Source organism: Aspergillus pseudotamarii (assembly GCF_009193445.1).
Source record: "Aspergillus pseudotamarii strain CBS 117625 unplaced genomic scaffold BDV38scaffold_104, whole genome shotgun sequence".
Taxonomy (NCBI): Eukaryota; Fungi; Ascomycota; class Eurotiomycetes; order Eurotiales; family Aspergillaceae; genus Aspergillus; species Aspergillus pseudotamarii.
The window spans coordinates 16,197-41,603 of record NW_022475118.1 but is presented as its reverse complement, the minus strand read 5'-3'; the positions used below and the strand labels follow the sequence as shown (position 1 = coordinate 41,603).

The following is a 25,407-nucleotide window of genomic DNA, read 5'->3' as shown; positions in this document are numbered from 1 at the left end:
TGCGATTGGAATACCGCGGCTTCTCCACCATTACTTCTCTCAAGATGTCCACTCATACCCAATATGTAAATGACCTTACATCACTGCTTCGTCTATGTTAATAGAAAGCCTCCAGAGCCTTAGATCTGTAGACTAGGTGAGTGGCTACTATACCCAGCTGCAACTGAAATAGTAAGGTTGTAAAGTAAAAGGCAGTTGTTTTCGATGCCCTCGGTAACTTTTCTTGGGGTCAGTGCTAAGTTCCCAGCTTCAACAGTACCATGATGTCTAATGTAACAGGCATCAGACTCCAGAAAGGCTTTCATAAGATTCTTCCTTATTAAAGGGACACTCCTAATAAACCACACCTATAACAACGATATTAAATAACGCGAACGACATACCATCCCTGGCCTAGTGACCGTGCCCAATACACCACCAGTGCTACGTTGCCCTAGAGCACGGACCGCTCTAGATCGCCCCGGTGCAACCCAGGAAATGCTGTGCTCCTTTGCCCGAACTTTGTCTGAAGACTAGAGTAGGATGAAACTCAAAGGAAAGTATATATTGGAAAAGTACGAAAAGGAGCGTGTGGTTGGATGGGGATGTCGCCCTGGATAACGGTTTAGGGCTGCATGTAAGGCGTCTTTTCATATCCACTGCGCCAGTGTAAGGCCTGGGGCTTGAAACTGTGGTGCAGTGGTTCCGATTTGGAATGTTGCACGGGTGGCGTGTATTATTAGGCGACAGGATACATGGTATGGGTGTATAATTAATCTTCATGGTTAAATAACGAAGAATATAGTACTGTACATCTTCAAATATAGCGGGATAGACGAGGTTAACTAGCGTAGGATCATCCACCACCATTCTTGGAGTATCCATCCAGCTTCTTTTTCGCCATTTGGGCCTTCCTTTCGCATGACCCCGATCTCTGTCATCCATTTTAGCAGGAGCTCGATTTCCCATGCTCCCATCGTAGGTTTGATCATGCTGGCAATGCTTGCGGCGCTGAGCCCCGGTCGGTTGGCAACACAACCCGCTACTGCCGCAACGGCCAAATCCCACAGGAGCTTGATGAAGCCACCGTGTATATCGCACCATACAGGGATTTTTTCGGGTACCCAGGCCACCCCGTTGTTGGTGGCTCGCGGCGGACAGGGCGCCGGAACATCGTTGAGTTCCTTCTCAATCGGGTTCCCGTACACGTAGTTTTCTGCAACTGGGTACAGCTCAACTCCAAAGCGGAGCTTGTCCTTGTCTATTTGTCTGGTCAGGTAGCCACCCTCTGTTAACCCGTATTTATCGCGTGGAGGATCCCGCGGTCTCAGGATAACTCTGCGCGTGGCCACTAGGTTGATCATTGCTAGTATATCGCCGTCTTCGGCATGGTATTTAATCTCAAATTTGCCTTCGGATTGTAGTGCTGGGTCGAGCATTTGCGTTTTGAATCTGGCTGCCCGTCGGAGCTGGGTGCTTTCAATCAATCGCTTGCGTCCCAATGCCTGGAGGAAGTGGTCTGTGATGTCGAAGTTCCGGCCCGGCGTGATCCTGCCTCTGTTACCCATTGATATGATTCTCTCTGTTACTAACGAATCGATGGCGCTATCTATAAAACTTCCCATGTATGACAGTGCTTGTCGTGCCTCAGCGGGTCTGTAGGCCTCCTCCGGAGTAACGACGTTGGCCCGAATCCATGATTTGACCACTTCCAAGCGAGAAAGGTCCTGCTTCCGAGGGGCAAGCGGCTTGTGCTTGTCGATCAGAGGGAGGGCGAATGAAACGCTCGCAAAAAGGTTACGCTTGCGATTGATGGTCAATGGCTGAGTGGTCTGATAGATATCATCCAGAGTGCTCGGCGGTTCCTCGCGAATCTCAAATACACTGTCGAATTGCTTTCTTGTAGCAGGGAGGTCCGGAAGAAGCTTTTCGGACTTGGGGACATCGAGCTGGGCGTTTGCCCAATCGACGATCCATTCCCAATCATACCCCTCAAGATCATCATAATTGATCGGAGGAACTCGGCCATTGACGTATGCTTCAAGATAACGCTCTTGGAAGTCGCTCTGCATTTTCGCCAACTGGAGCCGGTTCTTGCTCAACACATACTTCCCTTTTGCTTGGATGAAAAGCGGATCATGGGCCGGAAAGCTGCTAGAGAAGAGTGCCCAGTCGACGACCTTACCTTCATAACCCCCAGCTAAGGCACGAACTACAACAATCGCAACCATGATCCTTTGAGTCAGCAAGTGCGGCAATTGATAACCAGTGCGATTCCGGCGAGCAGGCGCTCGAGATCCAGTGGGTTGTAATGTTGTATCGGACTCATTGCCAGCTGCCATTGATGCAGTGAGTTTCTCCAAGCGACGGTTCCGCGCTATTCCAGGGGCCAGTGTCCGAGAAATCGGGATTCGGTTAGGTTCGAGAAGCGTCGTTGCGCCCAAAGTGCCAGGTTGCGCAGGCAAATCGGTTTGGCGCCCCCTTTGTCTAGTAACCCTCGGCTCTAGCGGGGGGCGCGTTGGAAGCTCCGGTTCATCAATGTCAAATCGTATGTCACCCTGCATTGGAGCGCTATCAAAACTATCCTGCACTGTCTGGTTGATGTACCAAAGATCTGTGCTCTTCTTGTCAAGCAGCCCTTCGTTTTGAAGCTCCCATCGCATAATCACATTCGTATCATAAAAGAACCGGTTCGATCGGGGGTCTGCACTTTCGGAATAATCAACGGTGCGTCGCCGTGTCTGGCTAAACAGGTCGTCAAGCGAATGAGGCAGCTCTGGTGTTTTGTCGCTCATGATCTCAAGAGCACGCGGTGACTCGCGCACTTTCTTCTTCTGGTCATGCCTTGCAGCCCGCAGAGCAGCAAGGCCTCCATCTGTTGAGAAGGTTCCTGTATTTGCATTGAACGTCTGCCTTGAGTTCATCAGCATCGCGTATGGAGCCATAGACGATATGGGAATCCAAAGGCGTCTCATTCTCCGGCCACCTTCGGCGGTCGAGCCGTCCTGCGCTTGAAGTCCGGAAGATCGACGTCCCGCTTTGATCCGCTTTCTACCTTGGTTGGCTATTTGATCAGGTCTTGCAGCAGCAGTCATTCCAGGAATAGCAGAGTCTCGTGCCACCGGTCGCTGGAGTGATAAGAGTCGAACCACTTTTGAATGATTTTCCTTCCCCTCCCCAATCCTCTGCAGCAGTCGCCTCTGAACGCTCAGACCCTTCCTCTTCTCCTGGGCTACAACAAAGCCTGGTTTATACTGCAATTGTACTGTGAGCGCTGACTCAACAGGGAGTTTGGAATACGTGTTGGGGTCTCTGCCATCTTTTCCAAAAGTGACTCTCCTTGCGCCAGTCTTTGTCATTTCGGGATCGTAGTCGACATTATCTGGAATGTAATGGCGGGAGCCTGCAGCCAGCATCTTTTTCTGCATATCCATAACCAGAGGGTCATCCGGCCGCACGTCAGGTTTGATTATGATATTCTTTGTTACCATGACTCCTTTGTTATCCTTGCCACTAAAGGTTAATTGGCGAAGCTTTCCAGCATCAATTATGTGTTTCACAGTTGCTTTGATCGTACGAAGATCAGGGGTTTCTTTGTACTTTGTCTTCCTCCACGCAGTCGCGAATGGGTACCAGATCTCAGTTCCCATGGGGAATGCCCCGCCAGCTTTTTCGACGATGTCCAAGATGATCTTTCGCCGAATGAAACCGACAGACCCTTTCTTTTCCTTCACACTTTCTCTTGATTTGCTGCTCTCAGCCTGTGCTTCCATATTTATCGGGGCTCCGCTCAAACCATTGGCATCCTTGGGGTGTCCCAATGGATTGGCGTTGACTTCTTGGCCATGATTACTCTCGAGAACAGTCTGAGATGCCGGTGTCATGTTCATTGCAATTCTATCTGTCTCGGCGGCACTTTCCTCTGTCTCCATTGGTGTCGAGCCATTTAAGTCGCTAACAGGCGCTTGATCCGTTGGGGGGTTGTCTTTAGCGCCTGTAGCGTCTTTGTTTCCCTCATTTCGGACTGCTTCGCGAGGCTTCTTAGACGGTGTCTCTAGGACCTGTGATGCATGAACGTTGCTCTCTCTTAGACATTTCTCAGTTATAACCCCTTGGCTAGACTGGCTTGGTGACTCGGCCCGCTTCCGTTTCAATTGCTTTCCTTGGGCTTTATCATCGTTGCCAACATCAGGCTTATCCTGTCTCGGGTCTCCAGCTGGAGCACCCTTAGGATTTCCAGTATCTGTCATAGGAACATTATTAGGCTTAGTAGTAAAGTCGGTAATGCGTCGCTGTTTTACAGTGCGCATAGTCGCTGGGCTTGGTCCAAGTTTAGATGTGGGCTGCCTTGAGTGTCTTTTGATACCTCGGGAAGGTGTGGCATTCATATCTTCAGAGGGAGCATCCATGGCCTTGCCCGTCGTGGCAGCTGTGGGAACAGGCGTTTTTTCGACAGTCTCTTCGACAGTCTGTTCCCGAGAGTGACGTTGTGATCCGCTGTCTTGGCAGCCTGCTTCAGCCTCTTCAGTAAACCAGGGAAAGGACAAAAGCTTCTGGGACTTGAATACAGCAATCCGACTGATCCTTGGACGACCTTGTCTTTTACCAGTAGGTCTTCGCCTTCCACGTGGTGTGACATAAACTCCAGAATTCGGGCGTTCAATCAACAGAGCGCTGTATTCAGTCCAAGTCTCATCCAAACCAAGAGCTCTAAGCTTCTCGATCTCAGACATTCCTTGGAACTTTTCAGACTCATCCCTTGGTCCTTTCCGACGTTTAATAGTCGAGACAGGGCTTCCTAGGGCGTTACTGCCCATCTCCGAATCTGATGCATCTAGACGTGCTCTTTTCGGTCGGATCGGGGTTACTATGTCAGAACTTGCAGCAACATTTCTACTTCCCGCTGGCGCCTTGGTTTGCCCGCAGTGGAGTGCTAAGAATTGTTAGTGCTTTAGATAACAACATCGTTCCTCAGGTTTAGAGCAACCCACCGTATGTTCCATCTTTAAGCCGAATAGCTGCGGCGTCAGTGTTGGTGGCATTGTAGCTTGACGGGTCAACTGCCACTATGCATTGCAGAAGAGAAACATCGCCATTTTTCAAGAGCTCTTTCACAGGAACAGCTACGGGTAGTCCATACTCGTCCAGCTCGGGCTGTGCGTCAACAGGTGGTGGGCGAATCTTGTCCACCTTCGGATTTTTCGGGGTGAATTCAACAGCTTCCCAGGCTGACTCGCCCGCCTCAACAAGCTTTGCAAAGTTTGTTGCGGTGAAATGATTATACTGGGTTATAGTGCGGTTGAGTACCGTGTCTCGTACAATAGCCATGTGGCGTAGGTGCAATGGTTGTGATAGCTGCCAACATTCTACCAGGCGACTCATTGTGTTCTCCAGTGGCCGACGGTAGAAACCACCAAAGCATTTCCTAATGATTTGCTGGGATGGTACGTCAGATTACATTCCTTCAGGGATAGCAGGTAGTTCCTTTTGTTTTCCCCTTTTCTTTCTTCAATCTAACGCACCTGGTTCATAATGCCCTCGGTCCCCGCATTTTCAACAACGTCAAGGATCAGGTTGTGGATTGTCTGGTCTGGAGTCCAAAGAGGAAGAATCCGACCAGCTTCATCTGTATCCTCCTCTTTTTTCATCACATTGAGCGTTTCACCATTGTTCAGCAAAGGAGATTCCCTAGTCGCATCAGTGGGCTCGACATCTTCATCAAGTTCCGCATTATCATCCTGCTCTAGATTAGTTGAGATCCCTCGACTGAATTCATGGAATAACTCCAGATCCTTTTCGGTCGGCTCTCGTATCAGCTTCACGCAAGCAAAATAATGTTTATCATTCTCAGAAAACTGCGACATGGCCTTGACACGCTTTAAGACACCTATGCGTTCAAATTTCCGCAGAGCACGAGAGAGGATACGCCACCGCCATCTATCGGCAAAGCCGAGGATTTTCTTAAGATCGACACGGGAAATGATCTCATGCTCCCGAAGGATATTGAAAAGCTGCTTGCTGAATTCCTTATAGTCGATCACTTGTGGTTGCCCCGAGGATTGATCTTTTGTTGTTTCTGTAGATGATTGCTCTGCTTGCATAAATTTACGTAGGGTGCAAAGACTAGTTCGGGTTGATTTGATCTGGATAGCCCTCTTCTCAATGTAGCCTTTTTGCTGCAGTTGGTCCGTTCGCTTGGGGACTGAGCGCTTGTCTTGGCCGCTCAGTTTCACCAATTCCGTTTGGGCAATACCATTTGACTTGCGCGATGCGATGATAGATAGTAGAGCAAATTCTGTGGCAAGAAGTTTGTTCTCGTCTGGTTCATGGCCTGTGATGGCAAGCCATGTCCTCTCCTTTGAGACAAAAACACGGATTGGATTTTGGGCGGTATTCTCAGAGCCGGGTGCATCATTAACACGGCGTTCTACGTCACTAAGACTCAGAGCATTGCATTCTCTATTTTCGCCAATAGAAACTTCGGGGTTTCTTGCTAACCACGACCAGACTTTCTCCTGGAATCTGCGGTCGACAACATGGCTGCGGGTGGATGCATCGTGTGCAGCCTTGGCATAGAAAGTATTGATGAACGTCAAGATATCGGAAGGAGAAGCGCCTGGAGTATGTTAGTCTGCTTATACTTATGATGGTACATCCAATGGTGTTTATTTAAAGTTGGAAATAAAAAGAGAGTTTTAACCCAAGCGCCAGCAGAAGGAGGATGCAGGGGTTTTGATATCAAATTGCCAAAATTAGAGTCGGTGCTGCAGTAGTGGACCCTCGCAACAATAACACAAAGAAAGACCACGAACTGACCTTGATCACCGCAGAGGGCAATCTCTGCCAGGAGAAAATCAATCAGTTCTCGTAGACTAGGGGCCATCCTATTTACATGGCTTAATCGCGGCCAATAGGTAAGGGAAGGGGTGGGATAAAAAAAAATTTTTTTGTCAAGCCCCCATTGAATCTCAACTTATCACCTGGGCGATAATCTCTCCGTCGCAAAAAGAAAATTGACAAGCCTTCGACACGTTGAGCGCGAGATTCGAACCATCGCCGTGGAGCGAAAATTGTGTGCAGCAAATTAGTGGGGGTGGCGGGTCTTTCAGCACGTGACTGATGCCATGTTTCTCAGGCATTAAGTGATATAATGTCTGCATTTCCGAATGAGGTTAAAATCTGGTAGTAGCACCTCTCAGTCCCTTCAAACTTAACGAGAAGGGATAAAAAGATAAGGATTCACTCGCTGTCCACTAATCCAAGGCGGTTCAGGATACACAATCAGTGTTACTCGAATCCGCTGCACAATATACTATCATAATTAGTCATACAGCATTCGATTTCTCGGCATAACGCACCTCATGCATCATCCGAATGGATCGTCGCTGATCGGCCGGCTAGACCGGGTTCGCCGTTTACCTTATCCAAGTTCCAACTTTTACCTGAAATTCTACTCTGTACAGAACGAGCAATTCTACAAAACCGAAAATCAAAGAATTTTGAGGATATCTCTTCCACTCTTACTTGTTTCAATAGTACTAACAAATTTCGGTCTGATACATCGATTCATCCGAACATCCCCTTGACAAGTCGATCAACTCTCGAACTCAGGTATACCTATTGAGGGATGTATGTACGGAGTACAAGTAGATACTTTTTGAATCGGCACAGTCATCGGAAGTTCGGCGACAATCAACCGCCGATAACAATAAACGGAACCAATAATATCCAAAACTTTCTTCGATTTTTTGATCCTACGGAAGATAATACCTTATGCACTCCGATGGTCAGGCAGGTATGAACAGTGTAAGGTATTTTATGGTTATTTGTCGGAGGGAAAGATAATCAGAGATGGTGTTGTTGATTTTGTTCCTCGGCATACCGCCTTGGACATTTAACTCATTAACCAAACATACACTTTGTATTCTCATACAGATGTCGAATGACATCACGGGGTTCCGGTTACGTCAGGCACCTTGATTGTTCAACCCAAAAAGCGGAAAAAAGTCTAATACTTGACAGCCAGACCAAAAAAAAAAAATAACTCCATGCGTTTCCCGGTTCTTTTTCTCTTTCTCGACATAGAACAATATTCTACCATTCTTGATGCACTCAATGTATTGGTTGCATCCCAAATAACTTAAACTATCACCAATCCCAACGCGCATGGACTGCGGCAATACTCAGCCCCCGTTCCTCGCCACTCATCACACTCGTATCATTTCTACCATTCTTCGATCACACCATGAATCCCGTTGCATGACAATCTCCCTTCCATTGATCTCTATCAGCAACAATACTTGCCGAACCCCAGTTAATCTCCGCATATCCTCACCATCGCTAGGGCTATAGCGATGGAAGAAGGAACCGCCAGTATCAACCCTTTAGAACCTCCGCCGCTCCCTTACTCACTTCGGACACGAAAGAAGTCAATCGCATTTTTTTGGATATTATTCGTTTTTGACACCCTCGCTCAGCCTGTGGCACTCTACTTCGGTCTGTGGTATGGCACAAACTTGTCGCATAATTTAGGTATGTCCCTTGCATAGTGTTTACTGTGTATACACAGACATGGCCTACGTGCTAACCAACTCGTGCAATTAGTTTTTACCATTGTGACAGCTGCATTGGGAGGAATTTCTGTGTTTGAATACTTCTACCGGCTCTACAACTTATTCCGAAAGGATTCTCGCGCTCGGCCGTTGAATGCACGAAAATCATGGGTAGGCTTGATCAAAATACCCCGAGGGTATAAATTATCTGGAACTGACATTCCATTCGCAGCTGGACTTCTTCCATATTAATTTCACCATTGTCTGGTTGATCCTCGCGGTTGAACTTATTGTGTAAGTTTTGGAAGTATTCACTGTTCTGATGCTTGCTGTTTTGTATACTTACAAGAACCCAGAGGAACGGTCCAGGAGGAACCCTATGGTAACGTCCCCTCCCGTTTATTGCGCTCACCCATACTTACACATCTATAGTGCGACTAGTAGCTATGGTCCTCCCGAGCGTCATGTTTTACTTCGGTGGTGTCTACTTGACCCTCGATGTTCTCCGCGTGCTAGGGTTCAAGGCCCCTTTCCGGATTTCCTCGACCCCAAAGGGGTCTACGATGCCCACGGCTCTATATGTTATGATCGAAGATGTGGTAGCAGTGGATGGGGGCGGGGGCCAGAAATACCGGTATGCCCTTCGAGTCCGGTACCTTTCCAGCCCATACTTCCGCCGGATGCTCTTTCAAATGAACTGTTTCTGGGCCGGGGGCTCTATTGTTTTCGCTGCTGTCATCACTGCAATTGTCTTTACGACACCGAAGCCTGTTGCGTACACGGTAACTCGCTCATTCCGCTGTTAGCGATTATATGGAAAGCTGACGAACACGTTCTTCATAGCTTGGATGGTCCTTACCATTCGTTTGGGCCGGCATCTGGACGCTCATCACCATCCCGTGGGTCCAAAGTGATCTTCGTCGCGAGAAGAAAGCATGGGCCGAAAACCGCGGCCAAGGAGGCATTCCCTACACGGATGATATTAGCGCGCCGGCTGATCGGACTCGACTCGAGTCGATACACGAACATCTGTGGCCTTGGGGCCGCGAGAAAAACAAGGAAAAGCCCTCGACGCAATCTACCCCGTCTGATGGCCATTCCAACGTGTGATTCAATATTCTGCGTGACAAAAAGGCGCAAGTTGTGAACAGCAAGGTTAACGACGATATGCTTTTAAGTCCCACATGTATCCAATGTATTTTATATAGATACCCTAGCTCTAATGTATTCAGGTCAATGTATATTTTTGCCCAATGTTTGCGTCTAGCTGTTAATGAGGCTGCTAGCCAATCTTGAAATGACCGCTCCCGTCAGAATCCGTCGTATCTTGAACGGTTAATGAGTCAGTCACATCGAATATCAGCCGGGTCCAAAGCGGCGCATGGTTCCGTAGGGCATCAGTACGCGGCGGATTGCCCATGCGCATGAGCTTGGCATTAGCAAATAGGGATACCAAGCAAAGAACTAAGGATACCAGACATCGCACTGTTTCGCCCGCTTTGCAAAACCGTTGGCAATATCCAGAGACTCCGATATCTAACTCCTGGGTTTAAGAGGCCCATCACAATGCTGGAAAGTGAGTTCAACTCTTCGGCCGCAGAGCATAGAACCTCACAGGAAGCAGCTTGAAGTTCTTCGGGAACCCGAGCTGCAATTCAGACGTGACAACAATCAACCCGGCCTGCTTGAAGATCTCTTTGAACTTCTCATCCGTCCTTGTCACGCTACTATCCTCGTCATCATACATGTCGTTTCCATTGGGATCAGTCGATTGATTCTCCTTGACTACCACAATTCCCGTCTCTCTCAGAGATTCGCGACACCGCACAAAGTATTCAACCAACTGGGCATCCGTTAAATGTCCCACGCAGAATTGAGTCCAAATCAGGTCATATTTCTTCTCCGGATACCACCCCTCCAACCCGACGGTATAAATATCGCCCACAACACCAGCGCGCTTCAGAGCGCTGTCACGTATAACCTGGGTGAATTTCTCGACCGGCTCGACTGCATCCACGGTTTCGCATACGTCCTTGAGGAACCCCTCCGTTACGCGCCCCACCCCCGCACCGCAGTCAGCTCCCAGCTTCAATTTCCCTTCGGTGGTGCAACCGGGCACCAATCGTCGGACCTTAGAAAGAAAGCTTTTCGAACCGCGTAGATCAATGCGTGTATACCATGGGTAACTCCCCAGCATGCCCAGCATGGTATTGGAGTTGGCAGCAACGCTATTCCAGTATCGGATGGAAGCGGCATGATCGATCTTAGAGTCTGGGGTTGTCATTGCGGGATTCTCCGAGTTGGCCTCGCCGGGCCCCGATGCGACTGGTTCAGAAGCCATCGCGACGACTTGTCACCGGACGAGTTTCCTCTGCCGTGAATGTAGCTTCTCAGTAACCCTTGGAGATTTTTTGATGAGAAATCACGGAATTTCCGTCGGCTTATGTAATCTATTCCGGGAAATTAGACACTGTGATTGGTCAGAATCGAGGCAGTTACTGTCAACATACATTCACGACGAGTCTACCTAGACATATCAACATTCTCCAGCAGTAGAAGAATCAGCAGCAGAGATGGACGAATCGCCGGGTGAAGAACATTGCGCCTTCACAAAATGGGCCATCTCGAAAGGGATCGAGATCAACGGCATAGCGCCAGCTCGATTTCCCGGCCGCCGGTTAGGAATGATCGCAACGAAGACCATAGAAGTGAGTAGGTCAACAAACATGACCGTACAACTTCGCTACAATGATTGACAAGCTATTATGAAACAGAAGGGGGAAATTATGCTCACCGTCCCACAAACGGCAATGCTATCCATTGACTCCATCCCGTCTTCATTCGTGGATCTCTTCCCAGATGGAACATCCATCCACGGCATTCTAGCCGCATATCTCACGCACGGGGACGTCAAAACCCTGAAAGAGATAGACGCCTGGCGCAACGTCTGGCCAAACTGGCAGGAGCTCGAGGATAGCACGCCTATACTATGGCCAGCTCATCTCCGACGATCAAACTCCGCCTATGAAGACGAGGACAATTCCTCGACACCAAGTCTTCTCCCCCCTTCTGTATCTGGGCTATGGAATTCTTTCGAAAAGGTACCCGTAGGCGTCGACTACGACACCAGGTATCAGAACATGCTCGCGCAAGAGGAAAAGCGACTCAGACACGCCTGGGAACAGGTTCTCTCCGTGTTCCCTAAAACGGAGTGGAAGACATTCGCATATTACTGGCTCATCATCAACTCAAGAAGCTTCTACTATATATCCCCCGGAAAGGACGAACCGGAGGATTGGAACGACGCCATCGCCATGGTTCCTTATGCTGATTATTTCAATCACGAGGATAACGCGGTTAGTCCACTCATCCTTTCACTTACTTCTTAATTTCCCTATCTAACAGATAAAGAAGGCATGTGAAGTCAGATTCGACCATATCGACTACACATTCCGAGCAACCGAACGATACGGTAAACTTCAACCCCAGCCCCATTTACCTAAACTACGGTAGAAGAGGATTCCCGAATAAAACTAAACACCCCCAACAGAAAAAGGCTCAGAAGTCTACATGAGCTACGGCGCCCACTCGAACGACTTCCTCTTCGTCGAATGTCAGCTCCCTTTACCTAACCCCTAACTCCACCCCCCCCCCCCCCCTTTACATTCCTCTAACAAAAAGAGATATCCATAGACGGCTTCTTCCTCGACAATAACGAATCCGACTCAATATACCTAGACGACATAATCTTCCAAGACCTAACAATAACGGACAAAAAAGAATTAGTCCATCAAGACTGTTTCGGGTACGTCAACGTCCCACTCTCTCACCATGGCCCCTCGCCATCCCCCTATATCTCCCTTGATGCTAATAAAAAAACTCCCCAAAAAGCAACTTCGAAGTCACAGAAACTGGCGTAGACGCCAGGATCGAAACAGCCGCCTGTCTCAAATACATGTCTAAGCGGGACTTCCGGATTTATATCGAGGGCCGGTCGAAACGGGCCTTTGATGTGGAGAAATCGGCGGAGGTGATTCGGGGTTGGATTGGGGTTTATCTTGAGGAGTGTGAGAGGACGATGGAGATTATTGGGTCTATGTTGGAGAGGTTGGGTGGGTCTAGGAGACGTAGCAGTGATGGGAAGAAGTGGGAGAAGGGGAGGTTGGAGATGTTGCTTAGTAGGTGGGGCCAGATTAAGCAGATTTGTGAAAAGGCCATAAATGCTGTTGGTCAGAGTGGATAAGGATATATTTGGTCTGTTTCCGTATGGTGACGATGGGCTTGTGATTGGGTTCTATAGATAAGTTATTCGCTCTGAGAACGGGGCTTGATGAAGGAAATATTACTTGTCTTCGGTGGAAAATATATGTTTGAAAAGCTAATAAATGAGATGGATAGCTATCGAACTGTCGAATGTATTTTAATGTACAAGAATACGCTCATATCCCTTCCAATACACCGTGTATCTTTACACCTGCCTAGATATATACCCGATGCATGTATATGTCCTGTCTCCAGTGACTCTCAGATAACCTGGTAGAGGCCATCTGATACGCCCCTGGTCCCATGGAATGGCAGTAATAGATAAAGGAAAGAAAGAGAAAAAGCATACACAGCAAAGGAGGCTCGAGCTCATTGCTCGAGCCAGCCCATAACAAGAACGACAGAGCAAGGGCAAAAATGTCACAATTAGCCAAGCAGGATAGGATTGACACAACAAATCAAGACATGTTTTATAATATGAAGTCAGTGAAACAGATGACGCCTATATACGACCCATTGCATTTGGGGTATCAAGTAGCAAGAAATGGCAGGTCACGAGAGTGTGACGTAGAAAATAGAGGATAAGAAGGTTAAACGGCCAGGGAAGCTCAGCTTGTTCTGCCCATCTGGCATGGTTGTGATGCCATAATACACGTCCTCTCTGTGGGACAATTACTTCCGGGACGGCATCAATTTCCGGCCAAAGTTACGGATCGTCATTTTGTGACTAAATCGCAGTCAGCACAAGCACTCTCCTCAGTCCAGTACGAATACAGCTCACCCCTCATCTGCCCCATCCCAGCGCTTAGTTTCGGAACGGGCAATTGCAGTCCCTGAAGTCATAGGACGGGATGGAGGATTCACAATCCTGCGAGATTGCTGCACACAGGTTAGCGACATTCCTAGTATTATTAAAATCATTCAACACTAACCTCCCAACGAGCATCCACGTCGACTTCGCTTGCAGATCGAGCATCAGACATTAGGCCGCTTTGCTCAATGCTAAGCATACTGGACCCTAAGGAATTTGAACGAACGAGTCGAGAGCTTCCGGAATGAACAGATCTCTGCGACTGTGACTCTGAGTATTCGCTGTTCGAGTCCTGGCTTGTCTGACTTTTATCAGATATCGTGATTGCCGCACTATCAGGGTTGTGAAGCAGCTGAGAAGAGTTCGCTATATCGCGATACTTTTTCTGCTGTTGTTTCGTAGGACGATGATGTGAGAATTTATTCCCAAGTATTGCAGGTGCGTGGGAGATAAGAGCCTTGATGACGTCTTTCTTCAGTCGCAAAGCCAAGTCCAAGTTAGACCATGTTTTGTTCCGATATTCCAGAATTGGCAAACGGAAGACGAAGTCGTGAATATCCTCCAGGTTATGATCTCCTTTGCCTTTGTAGCTCAAGCAAAGTACAACATCCCGCACCTTCACATGAGCTAGCGTCATGTAATTCGATGCGCGAGACATCATCTGGGATAGATCGTCGGTGGCTGCTTTGGACTTGCTCCTATTGGGTAGCTTGGCTAAACCGAACTTCTTCCCTTTATCTTCACCAACGCTGGTGCTCGAGCCATTTGCAAGGGTTTTGTCCGTGCCTTGTCTCGATAGCAATCGTAAACTGTCCGCGGATCTCTTAGTAGATAAACCGCCACTGGTTGACGGACGCCCTGTCTGACGAGAAGGTTCGGAGGGACCAAGTCGGTTGCTATCCTTATGGAGGGGCGTCATGGCGAGGCCTTTCAGATGACTAGAGCGTGCCGACCGCGGTCTAGCATCGTCAGATGACGTGAACGTCGGCTGTAACCTCAGTTCGATAGCGCCCGGTCCCTTCTGCGAGTCTACTGTTGAGACATCCGTGTTGCTATGGGCGCTTCGAGGCGGGACAGGACTTTCCGCCTCCTCATCTTCTTCGTCGGAATCTTCTAGTGGTTTCATATTCTTGATCATCAAGGGTGAAAAGCCCCCGTTTTCAAACGCACTCGCTCCAACATTAGGGAATATGTACTCGAAGACCTTTTGGCCAAGCTCACGCTCCAATTGAATCTTAAGCGGGAAGAGTGACACCTCAAAATTATCCAAAACAGGGATACCGGCAACAGCTTCAAGCATATGCCACTTAACCTTGATCATGTAATCATCCGGTGAGTCCAGAGGCTTGGCTTGGTCGAGATACGGCACAATGATTTGAGGGTAGATGGCATCCGGAAGAAGGTTCAATCCATACAGTCGTTCGACTGCTACGAGATTGTGGTTAGACCCATCACTATTGTCAGTACGTTCATATTCGGCATTTCGTAGCTGGAACTCGACTAATGGTTCGGTTTCGTCCTTCATAAGGTGCCAGACAACTTCGTGGGCTGATATGTTCCAACGCATGAGGCCATGGGCCCCAGACATTGTCGGATCAATTCTGCGCTGAGAAGTTGTTATTGCTTTCATCATGAAGAACAACTCGTCTTCGCATTGAGAAAGGTCCTTTTCGAGCTCCATGCGATCTTCCCAGCCCTGTTTGTCCAGATATTTGGCATGAATTTGGAAATGCTCCTTGATCTCTTCCAGATGCCGAATTCGAGACTGCAGTTTAAACACCATCTCCGGTGCGCCTCTAAGGTCGCTGAAGTCAGAACTGAGCATGATTCTCTCAAGGCGCTCATTTCGGACTTTCTCCAGAGGCTCGCTGTAAAGCAGCAAATCAAGGACAATAATGTACATAGAGTAGTATTCAGCCGAGTCGCAGATAGCGCGGAAGTGAGGGAATTCGACGCTGATTTGATCTATTCTAGATTCCTCACTGCGGAGACTATGCTCGTGATCAGGCTGTCCCTTTGCCACTTCTTCGTTATACTTCAGACGAAGATTGTTATACTTGTCGTATCTCAAGCTGGCAGAAGTCTTCTGAACAATCCTCGAGAAACCAAATGGATTCAATTCAAAATCAAACATCGCTTCGATAGTCAACCAAGGCGGCCATGCTGAGCCTGGAGAATTGCCGTACTTGTTGCCTGCGTAGAACTGCAAATGTTTCATCAAATTCTTTTGCGTTGCAACGAAGAATTGAGCACCATCCATTTCGAGGGAGAAGCGGCGCTGTACCAGGCCACTGACATCGTCAGAAACACGTTCCTTGTCCATGATTGACACGACCTTCAGCTGCATGCCCTTCGCAGCAACCAATACCACAGACTTTTGGTTCTTCTCGCTTTGGAGCTGGATCTGAGGAGCGATAAGCCGCAAGTGATAGCTATTTTGCGGTGTGAATTCCGGTGAAATATCCTGACTAGAATCATCGGACTTTGAGCTGTCTTGTTTCTTGTGGTCAGAGTCCTCTTGTTCGTCGGCATTTACAAAACGTTTCGCATCGTTCAGTAGTTGCTCGATACGATCTTCCACGGTTCCGTCCTCTTCGTTATCCACAAGCCCGCGGATGTCAGAGGGACGTCTCGACGCACTTTTGAACAACTTGGAATGCCTCCGCTGGTTCTTGCTTTGTTCGTCGACGATATCGAGAATAAATTTGACTGCCCTTCGAGACATGTAATACACAAATCCACGCCTCTGGCTCACCTGGTGACTGTAACGCAATATGATGTTCCTCAGTGAGTTGTTCCATTTTAGCTGAGTATTGTGTATTATGAAACGATTGTTGAAATTGGTGGAAAACTCGTCGTGGGGCGACGAATAAAGCCCATCCATATCCGCATCCTTGCCATCGTTACTCGAGTCTGCATCTGTCCCTACTCGGTTGGTAACATCAGCAGCGACGGTTTCAGGGCTTGTTTTTGTTGAGCTTATTTCTTCTCGAGCGAGTTGCCGCTCGAGACGCTGAAGTGCAGAGGCAAGGAAAGCCCGCCGCCGAGCGAGAGATTGCGCCTGCTTGATATAGTTCTCATGGTCCGTACGTAATGAAGGATCCTGATCAACATCCTTGGCCATGCGAAGTTCTTGCTCTCCAATTGTGCGTTCCCAATCCTGGATCTGCGTTTCAACATGAGCAAGACGCTCTCTGATTAACTGCATTTGCACTCTGCGTGGTTCATTACTCTCGGACATGACACATGCGTGGGTAGGCTCATTGCCGAATGTACTGTAGCCTGTCTCGTCTGAACTTATGTCGCCATGATCTGTCTGGCGGAAATAAGTAAACCGTGGTGTAAATGCCAATGGCAAAATCTGCGTTCGTGGGTTCGACTCTTGAGGAAGGATCCAATCCAGCTCCACGAAATCATCCATATCGATCCAATCGAGATTGTGATCCGGGATCGTAAATCGGGAAAGATCGACGGAGGGCACAGGCTGCTGGAACGACGAGATAATGTCGTTCTTGTTTTGCTCAATATCATCCAAGTTTGTCCCTTCAATACTAGCCGAAACAGCTCTAAAATCTGCAGCTTGCAAATCTAGCTCGGCCTGGTTAATCCGCATGGCGCTCGCCTGGGTCTGCTTGAGGCGTCCCTTTGCCAGTGTCTTAACCTGCTCACGTCTCTGGTGCACATCAAGCTTCAGACTGTCCAAGCGAACCTTGATTCCTGTCGCTGTGACGACGTCTTCGCCATAGTCTTCGCGATCCTTGTGCTTGTACATGTGAGCTACAAACAACGGAGCGAAGAGCAGTTGATACTTCACAGTGGCAAGATGACGGTTGAATTTCTTGCTAGTCTTGGTGATGCCGGGCCACAATGGACCCTGACGAACAGGAAGTGACATTACCCCAGAGAAAAGAGACCACCAATTGAAAAAGTGAGTGAAGAATCGCGGAGTGAGATGGACAGTGTTGTAGCTAGTGGGTGATTCAACACGGTCGACAGACCAATCCCTACTCTCTGGAGCAAGCACAGAGATTGATAGATGGATATGGTTACTCCGGAACCCACGATAAGCGTCATACACCGCACGTTCGGAGGGGTCGACATATTTTGGATTCTGGAGAACAACCTCATAGTGCGGCATAAATTGGAACGACCGCCTGTTTTCATCGACATTACGTTCGAAAACAAGACCTACGACCCATTTTACTTCGCCTGACAATTTCATCACAACTTTCTTGAAATGGGCCGCATTCTTCAGCTCGCTTGACGTCGTGCTTTCCAGGTCCTGGGTCGTGGCCTCGGCCATGAAGCGGGCTTCGTGACTGTAGTCTGGAATCGCTAGCACATACTCCCCACTAGTAACACTCATGAACTCCTTTGGATCATCGCTAGTGTGGAGTTCCCATTTGACATCCTTGCGCCAGCACATGACGAATCCACTTCCAAAACCGGTTACGACATACGGGTCACGAGAGCCTTTCAAACGCAAGTGAACATCCCCGTCTTCTTTCCAGAGAATCCGAAGCCGGGAATGGAAGCTCAATCGAATCTTGTCCCAGAAGCCAACCCTATCGGAAGGATCAATTTCGGGTTTGGTGAATCCCTCTATAATCTTCATCATGTCCTGAATGACAGGCTGGTAGGACATACCCCAAGAAATACTCGTTGGAAGACTCGTGTTGATCTCGATTGTCGGATCAGAATACGTCTTGACAGGGCTTACCGATCGCCAAACGCTCATTTCGAACGAAGGACTTTTGGACCCGTCTGGAAGTTCGGTTGGAGGGACAAGCTCTACTTGGACTTGCCTGGCCGATTTATAATCACGATATTCTTCCGCGATGACAAAGTTCGTTCGAAGTGACCAGCTTGGGAGCCTTGGCGATTGTCCAGGGCGTAGAGCTGGTATGTGCAACAAGTCCAAGGGATAATCCCTTAAGTTGACGCGGGCCTCTCCCATGTCCAACTGGAAGCTCATTGGAATGAGTAATGCATATTGTGTAGACATTGGAATGCCTTTTCCAATCCTGTGGAGGAATGTTGGATAATCTTCCAAAGGAAAGAAAGGCTTGTCTATGACAAGATTGATATCGCTTATTAAAGCCGCCATAAGACCAGGCCTGTTCGGAATAGAGAGCACAGTCTCCGTCTCCTCTACGTCTTCAGGTGGCTCATCGGCTCCAGAGAAGAGGTTTCGTACTTCTTTGATCGAGGTACCCTGGAACTTCAAGGCACCATCGATCTTCTTCTTCCAGCTTCTTGCATTGTATTCCTGGAGTCGATACCAGGCCACTTCTGCTGATATCTTTGATTCGCCCGAGAGACAAGCTGCACCTTCAGTGTCATAGCGAAATTTTCTTCCCCGTCCACGCTTACTGTCATCTGCATCACTACTGCGCGGCTTCGCATCGGCACTTTTGCTTCTTTTCGACTCCCCACTAACCCTCTCACTGCGAAGGGTTCTGTGACTCGACTTTGCACGCAATCTCGATGAGGCGCGCCGTTGATCACATTCCTTAATCTTCTGGATTTTCAACTCATATGCCTCTTCTCTTGCTAGGCGCTGGCGTTGCTCCAGGAGGCCAGCACGATATATGCATCCTAGTTTCCATTCGAATGCATCATCTTCCATTTCAAACAACAGTGCCTTGCTACGCAGTGATATCCTGGGTACTTTCTTCGGTTCCTCCGGGTCTCTTGACGAGTCAAACTCCGCCGTATGGTTTTTGAAGCGATGGTGAAGTTGCTTGAGGGCCTTTGATGTATTAATCACGTTGTCAAAAATGCGATGCATCACCATGTGGTGCGGGACGCCCAAACGGATAAAATCAGCCCACACGTCTATCGACTTCTCTTCGGTCAAATTGACGCCCTGCTTTAATTTGGCGGTGCGGAAATCGACTCTGACATTGGTCATACCAATAATTCGTGCCCAGACCCCCTTAAGTTTAGGGGCCTCCGCATGGAGCCGAACCAGGTGAGCTCGAACAAACGGAACAGAGAGTCGGTGAGAGCCAGCAGCAAGCCCATAAATTTGGAGCATCATAGGGGGATCTGAGGGAAGAAAAGTTTTAACCTGAACAACAGTAACTCTGACATCCACCGTAATAAGCTCATTCCTTTGAGCGAATGGGCGAGGCGACGAAGGAGCAGAGTTCCAAGGGGAGGGGGTCTGAGGTGTTGTTGCTGGAGAACGTTGGAAGAAAGCGCTCTGAATCACGGATGCGGCAACTCCTACACAGTAATAACGATAAAGGGAATACTGTAGGTAAACACCCTTTATCACGGAGTTGACGTGGAAGATAGGCCCAAGACGGTCGCTCAAGGTACTTAAAGCCACCTCGAACCTAGGAAGTGAAAAGAAAGGCTCCGCCTCCAGATAATCTTCAGATTCTATAACAAATCCTTCAAAACCACGAACATGCAGAGCGAGTCGCCTCCCGTCCGCAGCGCCACGTTGTGTTTGTCTTGGGGGTGATGTCGGAGGAAACCTGAAGGGCGATTCGTCGCCGATCGTAGAATGACTGGGAGTCCGTCGCCGTACGATACTCACATTGGGTTGTTCGGTCTTTTGTGCTTTATAATCTGCGGTCCACGAATGAAGCTGGAGGGAAACCCCACGAGACAATTCTGAGACCGCTTCATCCACACCAGCGATTTCCAGACTCAAGCCCGTGGCTTCAAATTGGAACCGGAGCAGCCAAGGGGGAAGGCGCCTCAGAATACTAGGTTTCCGCTCTTCAAGAGACATTGAAACTTTTCTCCTTGGCTTGACTTGGGCTCGGAACTGTTCAATCACCTGTTGAATGCCTCGATTGACCTCACCATTGACCATGTGGGCAGCACATGTATTCAACGACCCGGAAGCGATCACGCATACCTCTGGAGATGCACTAAGAAGGACCTTCAGTTCCATATTATCTGTTGTGAGCAGATTATGTTTGACTCCCAGCGGTGTTTGATAATACAGTTGGTGGGACGCCACCCGGTAAATGGACGATAACGAATAGTGGACACCGCCTTCCGATGAATGAGAGGACTCTATGTCGAGTGATATTGAAGATATAGAGCATATGAGTAGATTGTAGTCTTCTGTTGGGCCATCGGAAGCTTCGGAGATAGGTAGAACGAATCGAAGAACAGGCTCATGAACCGAGAGCTTGATACTCGCTTTAGGGAGCAACCGGGATATCAGTCGGTGATTGTTTCTCTTCTTCCCACGGGGGGAGGATGTTCTATCTTGAACCAATCCCAGAAGCCGAGAAACATGCCTTGGTTCTAAATCGATGGAAGGAGACGTTACCACAAGATTTGCAAACAGGATATTAGTATTTCGCTCTTCTGGGTTCCATTCACTGAACGAACTGATCGTCTTTGATGGGAGAGTTGTCTTTATGGTTGTAGTGGCCATAGGTATGTAAAGGATATTATCCGTCTCCCCAGAACTGTCGTCTAAACTGACCGAAAGAGAGATGGCAGCGAGGAGGGCTTGATGCGCGACGTCGTTCCGCTGGAAATACATGCGATGGGCGGGACTATTCTGATCCATTCGATGCAGATCAATCCCTATCTCATGGGATATAATGTTCAGATACACGGAACTCTGCTTTGGCGAAGGTGGCTGGATAGCTCGCGATAACCTAAAAAAGCTCAAGGCTATCTGGATTTCATGTATTCCCCGCAACAGAGAGCTGGCAAACTCCTTTGAATCGGCAACGGTTTGGACAAGTGCATCATCCTGGCTTCCAGGTTTGTCCAATTCCTCAACGAAGTCTGCAAAAGACACTTCATCATCTGCTTCACACTTTGAAGCTTCCGAGAAGGATTGCCGGAACTTCTTGATTCTTTGCGCGAGTGTCATCAGATCATCGTAGGGAATATGCATTCTCCCAATCTTTAGAGCAATCGACGCATCCCTAAGCCCTTCAAGATCTTTATGTAGCATCCCATGTACATTGACTCCAATGTTGTCTAGCAATTCTGTTGGTTCTCCTCCTTCAACCGTAAGAAGGACATTTTGCACCGTCATTATCCATTCGGCTGGGCGGTGTTCACCGGATTCATACTTTTTGCGGCGGAATAGCTTCCCTCTGTCCACCATCTTACGTCTAGTGTCCACTGCCAAAGACAGACTTCCCACCTGAATTTGGCCAGCTTCGAGAAAATTGACGGTAGTGTTGACCGCCACAACATCCACCAATTTCAGCCAGTGTATTTTGCGATGTAGCCGCTTCACTTGCTCTTTTAGCTTAGTTAACGTTCTCCAAGTCTTGCTCCGCCCTTGGAAGGAAGCGTTATCTTCATCCTCTGGCGGGGAAGAATCCCCTGGGCTGGTGGGCTCCGATACATCGGGGTGGCTTCCGTTGCGTTTACTCTTGGCCAGAGCTGCGGGGTCCACGGTCACCTTCAAGTCGGTCAACCGAAGGCTCAGCCATGTCGGTTGGGCAAACGAAGGTGGGTGTAAAGACAGTCCAAGGCCACGAAGTTCAATCTGCACTCCTTGCTTCGGGACGTATGCGATGCGGCGGAGAGAAAAATAGCCAATGCGTTGTATGGAGATTCCCGTCGCGATCCGAACGATGGCGAAGATAAGAAACGAGAAGAGGTAGAGGAGAAGGAACCCGACAAGGATCGTGGTCGGGCTGAAGAGCCTCATCGTGGCTCGCGGTCAGGAGGGCTGATCCGTTGAATAGGACAAGTCCAGCGCAACAATTGAACCATCGAGATGCGAGACTAGGAGGCCGTTAATGATTCCGCGGGATATGATCAGGAAGGCCGTCAGATTCTGTGTTCATTCAAGGATTTTTATTTTTTTTTCACGGTGGGGAGCACCTCCGAAGCATTCAATCTTCAAAGGGCTCGAAGCTGGCGAGGGCCAGGTCTCCGTTAAGACCGGAACTGTACACCAGCCGGAGAAGCGACGCAGGAGGTACGTAAGAACTGCGAGTCACTCATGCTTCTGAACTGAGGGGGGAAAGTAAAAGGAAAAGAGAGAGATGCAGTATAGGACAGGATAGGCGACTCGGGTCCGACGAACCATAGATCTATCTAACTTTCATGTAAGCAAAAAGACAAGTCGAGCCAGTCAATCACTAGTCCTTAGTCGTCGAGCTGGTCGCGCGCGGGCAGAACTGGAAGCGGAAAGCCGCCCACTTGGACCCAAACGGGGAGTCTTCTGGTAGGCTTCCGTTCTGGACGGTCGGCTGTCTCGGCTGATTCCTGCTACGAACTAATTGGATATGGTTCCACGCTGCATTTTACCCTTTTCGACCACGCATGTCATATACGTGAGCTGCGATGTTCTGTAAAGTACATACATACGTAGCCCCTATTTCTCGGTACTCTGGTGGGGGGGGTCTTGCCTCATGATTTACATTCTGGGTAATTATGGAGCAGTAGTAGCTCATTCCTGACTGACTTGTCTATTAGTACCTTGCGTTCCGTCACTACTCTCTCTTCATCATGTTACAGACGTTTCATCGGAACAAAGCTTACACCAATCAAGAACCACCTACATAATGACCATAGCGACGTGTCCAATCTCACTAGTAGATACACGTCCATGGGTGCACCTCCCTACATCTTGACTCGCTCGCTTATAAAGATCGGGCCTGTCAGATTCTAAATAAATCCTAATACTATACAGTTTATCGTACAGACCATTCATTTCCCGTAAACTAATATACAAGACGATGTACATATGTATGTCCAAGGGGGCACACTGTAATTTCTGAACTGTCCCCTCCACCCTTTCCTTGAGCAAGTTTTGACTCCTCCACAGAACAGGAGGTCCCGTATTTACGCCGTGGATAGTAATTCATCACATAACTACTAGTGCTCGTATTTATTAAAAGATTCAAGGGTGGAATCCCTTTAAGCAATAAGGGTCGCCGGTATTCATCTGGCTTCGATCCGACAAACGATCGAATGGTCATTTTGACAGAGGACCATCTTTTGGGTGAGAAAGAATACTGATCGATTCTCTGCATTACTTTGGTTCAGGTTTCGGTGGCCCTGCTTCTGATCCACGGGACTTGGAATTTTCAAGTTCTTCAATCTTTTCATCAAGGAGTGCCATCTCAGCCTCAATACTCAGCAATTTTTCGCTTAGAAGCCCTCTATAGTCGTCATCCGAAAGAGACTTGAGAGGGATCCATTTCGAGTCAGCGATTCGCTGGATGATTGGCTTAGATGGAGCATTGGCCTGCTCTATTTGCCATTTGTCGATCGCATTATAAGAGCCTTGGCCCAGATAACCTAGTAACGAAAAAACGACAACCCCTGGAATGAGTCGGCCTCCTGATCGTTGTTCACACGTCAGTCATCGACATCCAATTACCAGCATTTGGCAGTAAAGCTTCAGAGGGCTAAATAGTAAATACCCATTAATCTTGTCACGGCTCCGCCAGCAATTCCTCCTGACAAGGCGCTGACATAAGCTCGTTGTTTCGCAGTGGCATTATCTTCATAATGGAGCTTCAAGATATTGCTCCTTAGCCCTGCAAAGAAAGTTCAACACCAAGAAATTTCCCAACATCTGGAAAGCAGGAGGGTAAGGAGCTTACACCAAAAAGAGGTTCCACAGGCGAACCAATGGATACCACAAGATATAGAATGGATCACTGGGTGACGAGAAGATCGAATGACGCCTGAAATCCCTCCATAGACAAGGCCTGCAGAGCCTGCATGATAAACCAGTAAGCAGCCGGATAACACAGTACATTTTGTCCCCAAAAAAGTGTATCTTTCGAGCGACTGAATCAAGAGGTAGGTTTCTATGAGCAAAGCCAACACTGACCGCTTAGAGCTCCCACCTTCAGGGAAGAGAAAAGAGCGTTAGGTTCTAAGTTCGTATTTTGACTATTCTGGTCACTCATCTTGTGAACCGTCCAGACCGCAAACCAAAAGCTCGAATCAAATCCAGATATATCACTACTACTGCATCTTTTATTGTCTGGATGGGCGAAGGGCGGTAGTGCACGTGATATGTGAGATTATGTAAGGCGATACATATAACTAACTACTAGTTTGTTACGTCGAGGGCACATGACAAGTTATTCTTTCTCTTTTCATAACGATTTTATCCTCCAAGTTATTTAATTTTTGATATATAATGGGTCTTACTTTCTTCATTAAATATATTGCAATTATTAGATGTGAGAGTCCGGTCTGAATATATAGCACCTCAACGGGGTGTGATCAGTATAGAATTGGCGAAGATGTCCTTGGGGAACAATGGAATCCACATTCACCTAGGGTTCCTGACTACCCGAGTCAAAATTCCCAGGGCCCAGCGGTTGCTATGCAGTTCTATGATAGGTTAATTGTTCGTCAATTGTTTATCGAAAATTGCATCAAGCCAACAGGATGCTTCCGTTCGTATACTAAGTACTAGTAGTAATAAAGATTATGGAATGCATCCTGCACGACGGAAATCGTCAAGTACAATTCCAGAACAATGCCATTTGCGTCCAACCTGCAAGGGAAGAGGAGATTAACCGCTTAATGCCAAATGAATTCTTTAGTTGTACAGTTTCAGTGCTATAAATCCCATCAACATTGTCAAAACTAAAATCCTCCTTCGCCGGTCAGAATAAAAAATAATAGAAATAAAAAAGAAAAGCAAAGAAAGAAGGAAAAAAGGTGGGGAGTTCTAGTAGTAGTTTGACCACTTCTCCGCAAAGCGAGGTTGCAAGAAAAAGCCCTCTTCGCGGGTTTGGGTCGAGGCGCAAACCGAAAAGCCGCACCAACACTTTTTGAGGCTGACTTTTCTAGCGTCATCACTAAAAATTATCCTCGCGGATT

At 48.2% G+C, this 25,407-nt stretch overlaps 6 protein-coding genes across 6 annotated transcripts; 2 read left to right on the top strand and 4 right to left on the bottom strand.

Moving 5' to 3' along the window:
• Nucleotides 1-727: 727 nt before the first annotated feature.
• Nucleotides 728-7,234, bottom strand: BDV38DRAFT_15414 (putative TFIIIC transcription initiation factor complex subunits Tfc3). Its single transcript, XM_032051679.1, has 4 exons — nucleotides 6,796-7,234; nucleotides 5,502-6,595; nucleotides 4,971-5,415; nucleotides 728-4,912 (listed from the first exon to the last, which is right to left on the bottom strand). The coding sequence occupies exons 1-4, from the start codon at nucleotides 6,860-6,862 to the stop codon at nucleotides 825-827; spliced, it is 5,694 nt and encodes a 1,897-aa protein (XP_031907655.1). The 5' UTR covers nucleotides 6,863-7,234; the 3' UTR covers nucleotides 728-824.
• A 432-nt stretch (nucleotides 7,235-7,666) lies between these two features.
• Nucleotides 7,667-9,641, top strand: BDV38DRAFT_290032 (uncharacterized protein; the record flags this gene model as incomplete). Its single annotated transcript, XM_032061389.1, has 6 exons — nucleotides 7,667-8,511; nucleotides 8,584-8,702; nucleotides 8,764-8,825; nucleotides 8,888-8,913; nucleotides 8,964-9,313; nucleotides 9,375-9,641. Exons 1-6 carry the CDS (start codon nucleotides 8,334-8,336, stop codon nucleotides 9,639-9,641), a joined length of 1,002 nt encoding a protein of 333 aa, XP_031907654.1. The 5' UTR covers nucleotides 7,667-8,333.
• A 236-nt stretch (nucleotides 9,642-9,877) lies between these two features.
• Nucleotides 9,878-11,084, bottom strand: BDV38DRAFT_15286 (N-terminal protein methyltransferase). The gene has a single exon (XM_032051660.1). It carries the CDS (start codon nucleotides 10,870-10,872, stop codon nucleotides 10,114-10,116), a length of 759 nt encoding a protein of 252 aa, XP_031907653.1. The 5' UTR covers nucleotides 10,873-11,084; the 3' UTR covers nucleotides 9,878-10,113.
• Nucleotides 11,085-11,317: 233 nt separating this feature from the next.
• BDV38DRAFT_275810 (uncharacterized protein) lies at nucleotides 11,318-12,774 on the top strand (the record flags this gene model as incomplete). Its single annotated transcript, XM_032058089.1, has 4 exons — nucleotides 11,318-11,891; nucleotides 12,082-12,144; nucleotides 12,225-12,336; nucleotides 12,423-12,774. 4 exons carry the CDS (start codon nucleotides 11,318-11,320, stop codon nucleotides 12,772-12,774), a joined length of 1,101 nt encoding a protein of 366 aa, XP_031907652.1.
• Nucleotides 12,775-13,120: 346 nt separating this feature from the next.
• BDV38DRAFT_15349 (FMP27 family protein) lies at nucleotides 13,121-22,373 on the bottom strand. Its single transcript, XM_032051670.1, has 3 exons — nucleotides 13,727-22,373; nucleotides 13,576-13,673; nucleotides 13,121-13,521 (listed from the first exon to the last, which is right to left on the bottom strand). Exons 1-3 carry the CDS (start codon nucleotides 22,256-22,258, stop codon nucleotides 13,467-13,469), a joined length of 8,685 nt encoding a protein of 2,894 aa, XP_031907651.1. The 5' UTR covers nucleotides 22,259-22,373; the 3' UTR covers nucleotides 13,121-13,466.
• Nucleotides 22,374-23,304: 931 nt separating this feature from the next.
• On the bottom strand, nucleotides 23,305-24,694 carry BDV38DRAFT_263940 (uncharacterized protein). Its single transcript, XM_032056240.1, has 4 exons — nucleotides 24,401-24,694; nucleotides 24,168-24,284; nucleotides 23,985-24,101; nucleotides 23,305-23,901 (listed from the first exon to the last, which is right to left on the bottom strand). The coding sequence occupies exons 1-4, from the start codon at nucleotides 24,477-24,479 to the stop codon at nucleotides 23,591-23,593; spliced, it is 624 nt and encodes a 207-aa protein (XP_031907650.1). The 5' UTR covers nucleotides 24,480-24,694; the 3' UTR covers nucleotides 23,305-23,590.
• Nucleotides 24,695-25,407: the final 713 nt, after the last annotated feature.

Excerpts from the sequence above, each read along its gene's own strand:
- BDV38DRAFT_263940 (XM_032056240.1), bottom strand. The coding sequence starts at position 24,479 with ATGAGTGACCAGAATAGTCAAAATACGAACTTAGAACCTAACGCTCTT. Across the intron at positions 24,102-24,167 it reads CTGTGGAACCTCTTTTTGGT|GGCTAAGGAGCAATATCTTG; the intron begins GTAAGCTCCTTA and ends CTTTCTTTGCAG. Across the intron at positions 23,902-23,984 it reads AGCCGTGACAAGATTAATGG|GAGGCCGACTCATTCCAGGG; the intron begins GTATTTACTATT and ends AACAACGATCAG.
- BDV38DRAFT_15286 (XM_032051660.1), bottom strand. The coding sequence starts at position 10,872 with ATGGCTTCTGAACCAGTCGCATCGGGGCCCGGCGAGGCCAACTCGGAG.
- BDV38DRAFT_15349 (XM_032051670.1), bottom strand. The coding sequence starts at position 22,258 with ATGAGGCTCTTCAGCCCGACCACGATCCTTGTCGGGTTCCTTCTCCTC. Across the intron at positions 13,674-13,726 it reads ACGTGGATGCTCGTTGGGAG|CAATCTCGCAGGATTGTGAA; the intron begins GTTAGTGTTGAA and ends ACCTGTGTGCAG. Across the intron at positions 13,522-13,575 it reads TGGGATGGGGCAGATGAGGG|TCACAAAATGACGATCCGTA; the intron begins GTGAGCTGTATT and ends ACTGCGATTTAG.
- BDV38DRAFT_15414 (XM_032051679.1), bottom strand. The coding sequence starts at position 6,862 with ATGGCCCCTAGTCTACGAGAACTGATTGATTTTCTCCTGGCAGAGATT. Across the intron at positions 5,416-5,501 it reads CCGAGGGCATTATGAACCAG|CAAATCATTAGGAAATGCTT; the intron begins GTGCGTTAGATT and ends GTACCATCCCAG. Across the intron at positions 4,913-4,970 it reads GCTTAAAGATGGAACATACG|CACTCCACTGCGGGCAAACC; the intron begins GTGGGTTGCTCT and ends AACAATTCTTAG.